The sequence below is a fragment of the Oncorhynchus nerka genome, linkage group LG25 (genome assembly GCF_034236695.1).
Source record: "Oncorhynchus nerka isolate Pitt River linkage group LG25, Oner_Uvic_2.0, whole genome shotgun sequence".
NCBI classification, from domain to species: Eukaryota; Metazoa; Chordata; class Actinopteri; order Salmoniformes; family Salmonidae; genus Oncorhynchus; species Oncorhynchus nerka.
Genome location: NC_088420.1, coordinates 1,454,024 through 1,468,492, shown reverse-complemented (window position 1 = coordinate 1,468,492; position 14,469 = coordinate 1,454,024). Strand labels below are relative to the sequence as shown.

Genomic DNA, 14,469 nt, shown 5'->3' with positions numbered 1-14,469 from the left:
GGAGTTAAACTAAGGCAGTGTGATGGTACCTGTGGGGTTCCCAGGGCTGGTGTTAACTAAGGCAGTGTGATGGTACCTGTGGGGTTCCCGGGGCTGGTGTTAACTAAGGCAGTGTGATGGTACCTGTGGGGTTCCCAGTGCTGGTGTTAACTAAGGCAGTGTGATGGTACCTGTGGGGTTCCCAGGGCTGGTGTTAAACTAAGGCAGTGTGATGGTACCTGTGGGGTTCACTAAGGCAGTGTGATGGTACCTGTGGGGTTCCCAGGGCTGGTGTTCACTAAGGCAGTGTGATGGTACCTGTGGGGTTCACTAAGGCAGTGTGATGGTACCTGTGGGGTTCCCAGGCGTTCTATCAGAGGAACCAGGTGCAGGGCTGTGTATTTAGTCTCCAGACGTTTCATCTTGGCATCAAGACGCTCACCCTCTACAATGAGAAGAGATAACAGAGTCACTGATCCAGACAGACAGACAGACAGACAGACAGAAAATCTTACCCTTGACATGGACCCTGGGAAGAATGTTCTGGAATGGTGCGGCATGTAGCAGATCACACACCTCCTCCTGAGACTGAGAGTGAAAGAGAAGAAGAAGTTTAAATGGTATTTTTTAGCAACCATCGTATTTCCACTGACACAAGGTGTTGCTGCTAGCTACTGGTCAGAGATGTTCCTCTGAAACAAGGTGTTGCTGCTAGCTGCTGGTCAGAGATGTTCCTCTGAAACAAGGTGTTGCTGCTAGCTACTGGTCAGAGATGTTCCTCTGAAACAAGGTGTTGCTGCTAGCTGCTGGTCAGAATATGTGAGAATGCTGTTCATCGACTACAGCTCCGCATTCAACACCATAGTACCCTCCAAGCTCGTCATCAAGCTCGAGACCCTGGGTCTCGACCCCGCCCTGTGCAACTGGGTACTGGACTTCCTGACGGGCCGCCCCCAGGTGGTGAGGGTAGGCAACAACATCTCCCCGCTGATCCTCAACACGGGGGCCCCACAAGGGTGCGTTCTGAGCCCTCTCCTGTACTCCCTGTTCACCCACGACTGTGTGGCCATGCACGCCTCCAACTCAATCATCAAGTTTGCGGACGACACAACAGTGGTAGGCTTGATTACCAACAACGACGAGACGGCCTACAGGGAGGAGGTGAGGGCCCTCGGAGTGTGGTGTCAGGAAAATAACCTCACACTCAACGTCAACAAAACTAAGGAGATGATTGTGGACTTCAGGAAACAGCAGAGGGAACACCCCTATCCACATCGATGGATCAGTAGTGGAGAGGGTAGCAAGTTTTAAGTTCCTCGGCATACACATCACAGACAAACTGAATTGGTCCACTCACACTGACAGCGTCGTGAAGAAGGCGCAGCAGCGCCTCTTCAACCTCAGGAGGCTGAAGAAATTCGGCTTGTCACCAAAAGCACTCACAAACTTCTACAGATGCACAATCGAGAGCATCCTGGCGGGCTGTATCACCGCCTGGTACGGCAACTGCTCCGCCCTCAACCGTAAGGCTCTCCAGAGGGTAGTGAGGTCTGCACAACGCATCACCGGGGGCAAACTACCTGCCCTCCAGGACACCTACACCACCCGATGTTACAGGAAGGCCATAAAGATCATCAAGGACATCAACCACCCGAACCACTGCCTGTTCACCCCGCTATCATCCAGAAGGCGAGGTCAATACAGGTGCATCAAAGCTGGGACCGAGAGACTGAAAAACAGCTTCTATCTCAAAGCCATCAGACTGTTAAACAGCCACCACTAACATTGAGTGGCTGCTGCCAACACACTGTCATTGACACTGACCCAACTCCAGCCACTTTAATAATGGGAATTGATGGGAAATGATGTAAATATATCACTAGCCACTTTAAACAATGCTACCTTATATAATGTTACTTACCCTACATTATTCATCTCATATGCATATGTATATACTGTACTCTAGATCATCGACTGCATTCTTATGTCACTAGCCACTTTAACTATGCCACTTTGTTTACTTTGTCTACATACTCATCTCATATGTATATACTGTACTCGATACCATCTACTGTATGCTGCTCTGTACTATCACTCATTCATATATCCTTATGTACATATTCCTTATCCCCTTACACTGTGTATAAGACAGTAGTTTTGGAATTGTTAGTTAGATTACTTGTTGGTTATCACTGCATTGTCGGAACTAGAAGCACAAGCATTTCGCTACACTCGCATTAACATCTGCTAACCATGTGTATGTGACAAATAAGATTTGATTTGTATGTTGTCTATCACTAGCAGCACCATATCACCAGGTAACATTCTGAGTATGTTGTCTAGCAGCACCACATCACCAGGTAACATTCTGAGTATGTTGTCTAGCAGCACCACATCACCAGGTAACATTCTGAGTATGTTGTCTAGCAGCACCATATCACCAGGTAACATTCTGTGTGTTGTCTAGCAGCACCATATCACCAGGTAACATTCTGTGTGTTGTCTAGCAGCACCATATCACCAGGTAACATTCTGAGTATGTTGTCTATCACTAGCAGCACCATATCACCAGGTAACATTCTGAGTATGTTGTCTAGCAGCACCATATCACCAGGTAACATTCTGTGTGTTGTCTAGCAGCACCATATCACCAGGTAACATTCTGAGTATGTTGTCTATCACTAGCAGCACCATATCACCAGGTAACATTCTGAGTATGTTGTCTAGCAGCACCATATCACCAGGTAACATTCTGAGTATGTTGTCTAACAGCACCATATCACCAGGTAACATTCTGAGTATGTTGTCTAGCAGCACCACATCACCAGGTAACATTCTGAGTATGTTGTCTATCAGCACCATATCACCAGGTAACATTCTGAGTATGTTGTCTATCACTAACAGCACCATATCACCAGGTAACATTCTGAGTATGTTGTCTAGCAGCACCATATCACCAGGTAACAATCTGAGTATGTTGTCTAGCAGCACCATATCACCAGGTAACATTCTGAGTATGTTGTCTAGCAGCACCACATCACCAGGTGACATTCTGAGTATGTTGTCTATCACTAGCAGCACCTTATTACCAGGTAACATTCTGAGTATGTTGTCTAGCAGCACCATATCACCAGGTAACATTCTGAGTATGTTGTCTATCACTAGCAGCACCATATCACCAGGTAACACTGAGTATGTTGTCTAGCAGCACCATATCACCAGGTAACATTCTGAGTATGTTGTCTATCACTAGCAGCACCATATCACCAGGTAACATTCTGAGTATGTTGTCTAGCAGCACCATATCACCAGGTAACATTCTGAGTATGTTGTCTATCACTAACAGCACCATTTCACCAGGTAACATTCTGAGTATGTTGTCTAACAGCACCATATCACCAGGTAACATTCTGAGTATGTTGTCTAGCAGCACCATATCACCAGGTAACATTCTGAGTATGTTGTCTATCACTATCAGCACCATATCACCAGGTAACATTCTGAGTATGTTGTCTATCACTATCAGCACCATATCACCAGGTAACATTCTGAGTATGTTGTCTATCACTAACAGCACCATATCACCAGGTAACATTCTGAGTATGTTGTCTATCAGCACCATATCACCAGGTGACATTCTGAGTATGTTGTCTATCACTAACAGCACCATATCAACAGGTAACATTCTGAGTATGTTGTCTAGCAGCACAATATCAACAGGTAACATTCTGAGTATGTTGTCTATCACTAACAGCACCATATCAACAGGTAACATTCTGAGTATGTTGTCTATCACTAACAGCACCATATCACCAGGTAACATTCTGAGTATGTTGTCTAGCAGCACCATATCACCAGGTAACATTCTGAGTATGTTGTCTAGCAGCACCATATCACCAGGTAACATTCTGAGTATCTTGTCTAGCAGCACCACATCACCAGGTAACATTCTGAGTATGCTGTCTAGCAGCACCACATCAACAGGTAACATTCTGAGTATGTTGTCTAGCAGCACCATATCACCAGGTAACATTCTGAGTATGTTGTCTATCACTAACAGCACCATATCACCAGGTAACATTCTGAGTATGTTGTCTAGCAGCACCATATCACCAGGTAACATTCTGAGTATGTTGTCTAGCAGCACCATATCACCAGGTAACATTCTGAGTATGTTGTCTAGCAGCACCATATCACCAGGTAACATTCTGAGTATGTTGTCTAGCAGCACCATATCACCAGGGAACATTCTGAGTATGTTGTCTATCACTAGCAGCACCATATCACCAGGTAACATTCTGAGTATGTTGTCTAGCAGCACCATATCAACAGGTAACATTCTGAGTATGTTGTCTATCACTAACAGCACCATATCAACAGGTAACATTCTGAGTATGTTGTCTATCACTAACAGCACCATATCACCAGGTAACATTCTGAGTATGTTGTCTAGCAGCACCATATCACCAGGTAACATTCTGAGTATGTTGTCTAGCAGCACCATATCACCAGGTAACATTCTGAGTATGTTGTCTAGCAGCACCACATCACCAGGTAACATTCTGAGTATGCTGTCTAGCAGCACCACATCAACAGGTAACATTCTGAGTATGTTGTCTAGCAGCACCATATCACCAGGTAACATTCTGAGTATGTTGTCTATCACTAACAGCACCATCACTAACAGCACCATATCACCAGGTAACATTCTGAGTATGTTGTCTAGCAGCACCATATCACCAGGTAACATTCTGAGTATGTTGTCTAGCAGCACCATATCACCAGGTAACATTCTGAGTATGTTGTCTAGCAGCACCATATCACCAGGTAACATTCTGAGTATGTTGTCTAGCAGCACCATATCACCAGGGAACATTCTGAGTATGTTGTCTATCACTAGCAGCACCATATCACCAGGTAACATTCTGAGTATGTTGTCTAGCAGCACCATATCAACAGGTAACATTCTGAGTATGTTGTCTAGCAGCACCATATCAACAGGTAACATTCTGAGTATGTTGTCTAGCAGCACCATATCACCAGGTAACATTCTGAGTATGTTGTCTAGCAGCACCATATCACCAGGTAACATTCTGAGTATGTTGTCTAGCAGCACCATATAACCAGGTAACATTCTGAGTATGTTGTCTAGCAGCACCATATCACCAGGTAACATTCTGAGTATGTTGTCTAGCAGCACCATATCACCAGGTAACATTCTGAGTATGTTGTCTAGCAGCACCATATCACCAGGTAACATTCTGAGTATGTTGTCTATCAGCACCATATCACCAGGTAACATTCTGAGTATGTTGTCTATAACACCAGGTATGTTTAAATGTACAGTTGTGGTTGTGTAGACGTGTTGGGGTCGTGGTTGTGTAGACGTGTCGTGGTCGTGGTTGTGTAGACGTGTCGTGGTTGTGTAGACGTGTTGAGGTCGTGGTTGTGTAGACGTGTTGTGGTCGTGGTTGTGTAGACGTGTTGTGGTCGTGGTTGTGTAGACGTGTTGTGGTTGTGTAGACGTGTTGTGGTTGTGTAGACGTGTCGTGGTTGTGTAGACGTGTTGTGGTCGTGGTTGTGTAGACGTGTCGTGGTTGTGTAGACGTGTTGTGGTTGTGTAGACGTGTTGTGGTCGTGGTTGTGTAGACGTGTTGTGGTTGTGTAGACGTGTCGTGGTTGTGTAGACGTGTCGTGGTTGTGTAGACGTGTCGTGGTTGTGTAGACGTGTCGTGGTTGTGTAGACGTGTCGTGGTTGTGTAGACGTGTCGTGGTTGTGTAGACGTGTTGTGGTTGTGTAGACGTGTCGTGGTTGTGTAGACGTGTCGTGGTTGTGTAGACGTGTTGTGGTCGTGGTTGTGTAGACGTGTCGTGGTTGTGTAGACGTGTCGTGGTTGTGTAGACGTGTCGTGGTTGTGTAGACGTGTTGTGGTTGTGTAGACGTGTCGTGGTTGTGTAGACGTGTTGTGGTTGTGTAGACGTGTTGTGGTTGTGTAGACGTGTTGTGGTTGTGTAGACGTGTTGTGGTTGTGTAGACGTGTTGTGGTTGTGTAGACGTGTCGTGGTTGTGTAGACGTGTTGTGGTCGTGGTTGTGTAGACGTGTCGTGGTTGTGTAGACGTGTTGTGGTCGTGTAGACGTGTTGTGGTCGTGGTTGTGTAGACGTGTTGGGGTCGTGGTTGTGTAGACGTGTCGTGGTTGTGTAGACGTGTTGTGGTCGTGGTTGTGTAGACGTGTTGTGGTCGTGGTTGTGTAGACGTGTCGTGGTTGTGTAGACGTGTCGTGGTTGTGTAGACGTGTTGTGGTTGTGTAGACGTGTTGTGGTTGTGTAGACGTGTCGTGGTTGTGTAGACGTGTCGTGGTTGTGTAGACGTGTCGTGGTTGTGTAGACGTGTTGTGGTTGTGTAGACGTGTTGTGGTTGTGTAGACGTGTTGTGGTTGTGTAGACGTGTCGTGGTTGTGTAGACGTGTTGTGGTCGTGGTTGTGTAGACGTGTCGTGGTTGTGTAGACGTGTTGTGGTCGTGTAGACGTGTTGTGGTCGTGGTTGTGTAGACGTGTTGGGGTGGTTGTGTAGTGGTTGTGTAGGTTGTGTCGTGGTTGTGTAGACGTGTTGTGGTCGTGGTCGTGTAGACGTGTTGGGGTCGTGGTTGTGTAGACGTGTTGAGGTCGTGGTTGTGTAGACGTGTTGGGGTCGTGGTTGTGTAGACGTGTCGTGGTTGTGTAGACGTGTTGAGGTCGTGGTTGTGTAGACGTGTTGTGGTTGTGTAGACGTGTCGTGGTTGTGTAGACGTGTCGTGGTTGTGTAGACGTGTCGTGGTTGTGTAGACGTGTTGTGGTTGTGTAGACGTGTTGTGGTTGTGTAGACGTGTTGTGGTTGTGTAGACGTGTTGTGGTTGTGTAGACGTGTTGTGGTTGTGGTTGTGTAGACGTGTTGTGGTTGTGTAGACGTGTTGTGGTCGTGTAGACGTGTTGTGGTCGTGTAGACGTGTCGTGGTCGTGGTTGTGTAGACGTGTCGTGGTTGTGTAGACGTGTCGTGGTTGTGTAGACGTGTCGTGGTTGTGTAGACGTGTCGTGGTTGTGTAGACGTGTTGTGGTCGTGGTTGTGTAGACGTGTTGTGGTCGTGGTTGTGTAGACGTGTTGTGGTTGTGTAGACGTGTTGTGGTCGTGGTTGTGTAGACGTGTCGTGGTTGTGTAGACGTGTTGTGGTTGTGTAGACGTGTCGTGGTTGTGTAGACGTGTTGTGGTTGTGGTTGTGTAGACGTGTTGTGGTTGTGGTTGTGTAGACGTGTTGTGGTTGTGGTTGTGGTTGTGTAGACGTGTTGTGGTTGTGGTTGTGTAGACGTGTTGTGGTTGTGGTTGTGTAGACGTGTTGTGGTTGTGGTTGTGTAGACGTGTTGTGTAGACGTGTTGTGGTTGTGGTTGTGTAGACGTGTTGTGGTTGTGGTTGTGTAGACGTGTTGTGGTTGTGGTTGTGTAGACGTGTTGTGGTTGTGGTTGTGTAGACGTGTTGTGGTTGTGGACGTGTTGTGGTTGTGGTTGTGTAGACGTGTTGTGGTTGTGGTTGTGTAGACGTGTTGTGGTTGTGTAGACGTGTTGTGGTTGTGTAGACGTGTTGGGGTTGTGTAGACGTGTTGGGGTCGTGGTTCTTACCAGGCTCTGTTCGCTGAGCAGACAGAAGAGCAGGGCATTGCCCACCTCCCTGAGGTTCTGGAAGCAGACAGTCTTCAGTTCGGCGTACTCTACTATGTCCTTCAGCTGGTGGTGGAAAAACTCCAGGATCCCTGGCGGGGAGGAGAGACGGGAGACGGCTACGTCAGCTAAACAAATCAAAGGATCGATTAAGGACACTCTAAATGGCCTGCTACTGTAGTCTACTTCGCCTTGCTAAAACTTTTAATTATATAAAGATCTAACAGACATTGAAGGGAGCTCCTCGTCTCGGACTCACCCGGCGAGCCGTACTCGTGGCGAGGGAGACGGCAGATCTTAGGCATCACCTCCATCAGGGTCTTCACATACTGCATGATGGTGCCCTGGAGCTGAGGGGGTTAATAACATACTGCATGATGGTGCCCTGGAGCTGAGGGGGGTTAATAACATACTGCATGATGGTGCCCTGGAGCTGAGGGAGGGGGTTAATAACATACTGCATGATGGTGCCCTGGAGCTGATGGGGGGGTTAATAACATACTGCATGATGGTGCCCTGGAGCTGAGGGGGGTTAATAACATACTGCATGATGGAGCTGAGGGGAGGGGGGATTAATGACATACTGCATGATGGTGTTCTGGAGCTGAGGGGGGTTAATAACATACTGCATGATGGTGCCCTGGAGCTGAGGGGGGTTAATAACATACTAGCTGAGGGGGGGTTAATAACATACTGCATGATGGTGCCCTGGAGCTGAGGGAGGGGGTTAATAACATACTGCATGATGGTGCCCTGGGGCTGAGGGAGGGGTTAATAACATACTGCATGATGGTGCCCTGGAGCTGAGGGGGGGTTAATAACATACTGCATGATGGTGCCCTGGAGCTGAGGGGGTTAATAACATACTGCATGATGGTGCCCTGGAGCTGAGGGGGGTTAATAACATACTGCATGATGGTGCCCTGGAGCTGAGGGGGGTTAATAACATACTGCATGATGGTGCCCTGGAGCTGAGGGGGGGGGGTTAATAACATACTGCATGATGGTGCCCTGGAGCTGAGGGGGTTAATAACATACTGCATAATGGTGCCCTGGAGCTGAGGGGGGTTAATAACATACTGCATGATGGTGCCCTGGAGCTGAGGGGGGATTAATAACATACTGCATGATGGAGCTGAGGGGAGGGGGTTTAATGACATACTGCATGATGGTGCCCTGGAGCTGAGGGGGGGGGTAATAACATACTGCATGATGGTGCCCTGGAGCTGAGGGGGGTTAATAACATACTGCATGATGGTGCCATGGAGCTGAGGGGGTTAATAACATACTACATGATGGTGCCCTGGAGCTGAGGGGGGTTAATAACATACTGCATGATGGTGCCCTGGAGCTGAGGGAGGGGGTTAATAACATACTGCATGATGGTGCCCTGGAGCTGAGGGGGGGTTAATAACATACTGCATGATGGTGCCCTGGAGCTGAGGGGGGTTAATAACATACTGCATGATGGTGCCCTGGAGCTGAGGGGGGAGGTTAATAACATACTGCATGATGGTGCCCTGGAGCTGAGGGGGGTTAATAACATACTGCATGATGGTGCCCTGGAGCTGAGGGAGGGGTTAATAACATACTGCATGATGGTGCCCTGGAGCTGAGGGGGGTTAATAACATACTGCATGATGGTGCCCTGGAGCTGAGGGGGTTAATAACATACTGCATGATGGTGCCCTGGAGCTGAGGGGGGGGTTAATAACATACTGCATGATGGTGCCCTGGAGCTGAGGGGGGTTAATAACATACTGCATGATGGTGCCCTGGAGCTGAGGGAGGGGGTTAATAACATACTGCATGATGGTGCCCTGGAGCTGAGGGAGGGGGTTAATAACATACTGCATGATGGTGCCCTGGAGCTGAGGGAGGGGTTAATAACATACTGCAATGATGGTGCCCTGGAGCTGAGGGAGGGGTTAATAACATACTGCATGATGGTGCCCTGGAGCTGAGGGGGGTTAATAACATACTGCATGATGGTGCCCTGGAGCTGAGGGGGGTTAATAACATACTGCATGATGGTGCCCTGGAGCTGAGGGGGGCGGGTTAATAACATACTGCATGATGGTGCCCTGGAGCTGAGGGGGGTTAATAACATACTGCATGATGGTGCCCTGGAGCTGAGGGGGGTGGGGTCAACATACTGCATGATGGTGCCCTGGAGCTGAGGGGGGTTAATAACATACTGCATGATGGTGCCCTGGAGCTGAGGGGGTTAATAACATACTGCATGATGGTGCCCTGGAGCTGAGGGGGGGTTAATAACATACTGCATGATGGTGCCCTGGAGCTGAGGGGGTTAATAACATACTGCATGATGGTGCCCTGGAGCTGAGGGGGTTAATAACATACTGCATGATGGTGCCCTGGAGCTGAGGGGGGTTAATAACATACTGCATGATGGTGCCCTGGAGCTGAGGGGGGCGGTTAATAACATACTGCATGATGGTGCCCTGGAGCTGAGGGGGTAATAACATACTGCATGATGGTGCCCTGGAGCTGAGGGGGAGGTTAATAACATACTGCATGATGGTGCCCTGGAGCTGAGGGGGGGGTTAATAACATACTGCATGATGGTGCCCTGGAGCTGAGGGGGTAATAACATACTGCATGATGGTGCCCTGGAGCTGAGGGGGTTTAATGACATACTGCATGATGGTGCCCTGGAGCTGGATTCCTCCTCCCTCCCACTCTCCATTGCTCCTCTCTCCACTCTCCATTCCTCCTCTCTCCCTCTCTCCACTCTCCATTCCTCCTCTCTCCCTCTCTCCACTCTCCATTCCCCCTCTCTCCACTCTCCATCTCTCCACTCTCCCTCCCTCTCTCCATTAAAGGTAAATAATTCCTCCTCCCTCCCTCTCCACTCTCCATTCCTCCTCTCTCCACTCTCCATTCCTCCGCTCTCCCTCTCTCCACTCTCCATTCCTCCTCTCTCCACTCTCCCTCCCTCTCTCCACTCCTCCTCCCTCCCTCTCTCCACTCTCCATTCCTCCTCTCTCCCTCTCTCCACTCTCCCTCCATTCCTCCTCCCTCCCACTCTCCATTCCTCCTCCCTCCCTCTCTCCACTCTCCACTCCTCCTCCCTCCCTCTCTCCACTCTCCATTCCTCCTCCCTCCCTGTCTCCACTCTCCATTCCTCCTCCCTCCCTCCCTCCCTCTCTCCATTCCTCCTCCCTCTCTCCATTCTTCCTCCCTCCCTCCCTCTCTCCATTCCTCCTCCCTCCATTCCTCCTCCCTCCATTCCTCCTCCCTCCCTCTCTCCATTCCTCCTCTCTCCAATCTCCATTCCTCCTCCCTCTCTCCCTCCACTCTCCATTCCTCCTCCCTCTCTCCATTCCTCCTCCCTCTCTCCATTCCTGCTCCCTCCCTCCCTCTCTCCATTCCTCCTCCCTCCATTTCTCCTCCCTCCATTCCTCCTCCCTCCCTCTCTCCATTCCTCCTCTCTCCAATCTCCATTCCTCCTCCCTCTCTCTCTCCACTCCTCCTCCCTCTCTCCATTCCTCCTCCCTCCCTCTCTCCAATCTCCATTCCTCCTCCCTCCCTCTCTCCACTCTCCATTCCTCCTCCCTCTCTCTCTCCATTCCTCCTCTCCATTCCTCCTCCCTCTCTCTCTATTCCTCCTCTCCATTCCTCCTCTCTCCAATCTCCATTCCTCCTCCCTCTCTCTCTCCACTCCTCCTCCCTCTCTCCATTCCTCCTCCCTCCCTCTCTCCAATCTCCATTCCTCCTCCCTCCCTCTCTCCACTCTCCATTCCTCCTCCCTCTCTCTCTCCATTCCTCCTCTCCATTCCTCCTCCCTCTCTCTCTCCATTCCTCCTCTCCATTCCTCCTCCCTCTCTCTCTATTCCTCCTCTCCATTCCTCCTCCCTCCCTCTCTCCAATCTCCATTCCTCCTCCCTCTCTCTCTCCACTCTCCATTCCTCCTCCCTCCCTCTCTCCACTCTCCATTCCTCCTCCCTCCCTCTCTCCATTCCTCCTCCCTCCCTCTCTCCATTCCGCCCTCCCTCCATTCCTCCTCCCTCCATTCCTCCTCCCTCCATTCCTCCTCCCTCCCTCTCTCCACTCTCCATTCCTCCTCCCTCTCTCCACTCTCCATTCCTCCTCCCTCCCCTCTCCAATCTCTATTCCTCCTCTCCATTCCTCCTCCCTCCCTCTCTCCAATCTCCATTCCTCCTCCCTCTCTCTCTCCATTCCTCCTCCCTCCCTCCCTCTCTCCACTCTCCATTCCTCCTCCCTCCCTCCATTCCTCCTCCCTCCCTCCCTCTCTCCATTCCTCCTCCCTCCCTCTCTCTCTCCATTCCTCCTCCCTCCCCTCTCCAATCTCTATTCCTCCTCCCTCCCTCTCTCCATTCCTTCCTCCTCCCTCTCTCTCTCCATTCCTCCTCCCTCCCTCCCTCCTCCACTCTCCATTCCTCCTCCCTCCCTCCATTCCTCCTCCTCCCCTCCCTCCCTCTCTCCATTCCTCCTCCCTCTCTCCATTCCTCCTCCCTCCCTCCATTCCTCCTCCCTCCCTCCATTCCTCCTCCCTCCCTCCCTCCCTCCCTCCCTCTCTCCAATCTCCATTCCTCCTCCCTCCCTCTCTCCAATCTCCATTCCTCCTCCCTCTCTCTCTCCACTCTCCATTCCTCCTGCCTCTCTCTCCATTCCTCCTCCCTCCCTCTCTCCATTCCTCCCTCCCTCCATTCCTCCTCCCTCCCTCTCTCCATTCCTCCTCCCTCCCCCTCTCCAATCTCTATTCCTCCTCTCCATTCCTCCTCCCTCCCTCTCTCCAATCTCCATTCCTCCTCCCTCTCTCTCCACTCTCCATTCCTCCTCCCTCCCTCTCTCCACTCCTCCTCCCTCCCTCTCTCCACCCTCCTCCCTCCCTCTCTCCACTCCTCCTCCCTCCCTCTCTCTCTCCATTCCTCCTCCCTCCCTCTCTCCATTCCTCCTCCCTCCCTCTCTCTCTCCATTCCCACACCCTCACTGCCCATTCCTCCTCCCTCCAATCTCCCTCCCACCCTCACTCTCCATCCCCCTCTCGCCCACTTACCCTCCACCCCCTCACTTATCCCACCCCTCCTCCATCCCTTCTCCTTTCTCACCAGGCTCTTGACCACTTTGAGCAGTTCCTCCATGACCACAGCGATGCCCTGGTACCCCAGCAGACGACACATGGCCTTGATGTGAGGAGGACCAACAAAGTGTCTGTAGAAACCAAAGATACTGCTGTACGCCAGGTTGAGAGCCTGTAGAGAGGTAGAGGGAGACAGGAAGTTAAGGGCCTGTAGAGGGGAGAGGTAGAGGGAGACAGGAAGTTAAAGGCCTGTAGAAACCAAAGATACTGATGTACCCCAGGTTCAGAGTCTGTAGAGAGGGGAGAGGGAGATGGGAAGTTAAGGACCTGTAGAGAGGGGAGAGGTAGAGGGAGACAGGAAGTTAAGGGCCTGTAGAGAGGGGAGAGGTAGAGGGAGACAGGACGTTAAGGGCCTGTAGAGAGGGGAGAGGTAGAGGGAGACAGGAAGTTAAGGGCCTGTAGAGAGGGGAGAGGTAGAGGGAGACAGGAAGTTAAGGGCCTGTAGAAACCAAAGATACTTCTGTACCCCAGGTTCAGAGCCTGAAGAGGGTGGAGAGAGGGAGACAGAGGGATAGAAAAGAGAGCGAGAGAGAAAGTTATGCCAGAATTTCCCCTACAATATTCACTTTCTCGCTCCCCAGAAGTGTCCCACTACACTGTAGGGGACTGGAGGAGAAGTGTCCCACTACACTGTAGGGGACTTGACTCTGGACTCTGACTCTGTTTTACAAATCTTTAATTGCGAGTATTTTAACTTGTTGTATGGTTTGTTAGTTTGGTATTTAGCATATGTCAGCCAGAGAAATATGCTGAGAAGGATTATCACCACAGCAAGCAAGGTACTTGGAGTCAAACAGACAGGCCTGGAGGAGATCTTTAAGGTCAGGTTCCTCCCCAAGGTACTTGGAGTCAAACAGACAGGCCTGGATGAGATCTTTAAGGTCAGGGCCCTCCCCAAGGTACTTGGAGTCAAACAGACAGGCCTGGATGAGATCTTTAAGGTCAGGGCCCTCCCCAAGGTACTTGGAGTCAAACAGACAGTTTTCCGTACAGGTGCTGGGTAGGGTTATACTGACCTTTGACCCGTACAGGTACTGGGGCTGGGTAGGGTAATACTGACCTTTGACCCGTACAGGTACTGGGGCTGGGTAGGGTAATACTGACCTTTGACCCGTACAGGTACTGGGGCTGGGTAGGGTAATACTGACCTTTGACCCGTACAGGTACTGGGGCTGGGTAGGGTAATACTGACCTTTGACCCGTACAGGTACTGGGGCTGGGTAGAGTTATACTGACCTTTGACCCGTACAGGTACTGGGGCTGGGTAGGGTTATACTGACCTTTGACCCGTACAGGTACTGGGGCTGGGTAGGGTTATACTGACCTTTGACCCGTACAGGTACTGGGTAGAGTTATATTGACCTTTGACCCGTACTGGGGCTGGGTAGGGTTATACTGACCTTTGATCCATACAGGTACTGGGGCTGGGTAGAGTTATACTGACCTTTGACCCGTACAGGTACAGGTACTGGGGCTGGGTAGGGTTATATTGACCTTTGACCCGTACTGGGGCTGGGTAGAGTTATACTGACCTTTGACCCATACAGGTACTGGGGCTGGGCGTTGGGCGGCTTGTCCCTCTGGAACTCCTGAGAGAAGGGCAGGACCGTGCGGACAAACCTAGAGAGGAAGAGAGAAGAGAGAGATATTCCCATTAATAATTCATATTTT

At 50.3% G+C, this 14,469-nt stretch overlaps 1 protein-coding gene across 1 annotated transcript in view; it reads right to left on the bottom strand.

Moving 5' to 3' along the window:
• LOC115126695 (cytoplasmic FMR1-interacting protein 1 homolog) overlaps nucleotides 1-14,469 on the bottom strand; it is a 129,604-nt gene that overhangs the window by 31,577 nt on the left and 83,558 nt on the right. The window contains 6 exon segments of the mRNA XM_065009462.1: nucleotides 330-424; nucleotides 495-567; nucleotides 7,632-7,762; nucleotides 7,930-8,020; nucleotides 12,767-12,910; nucleotides 14,331-14,418. Coding sequence (XP_064865534.1) covers nucleotides 330-424; nucleotides 495-567; nucleotides 7,632-7,762; nucleotides 7,930-8,020; nucleotides 12,767-12,910; nucleotides 14,331-14,418 — 622 coding nt within the window.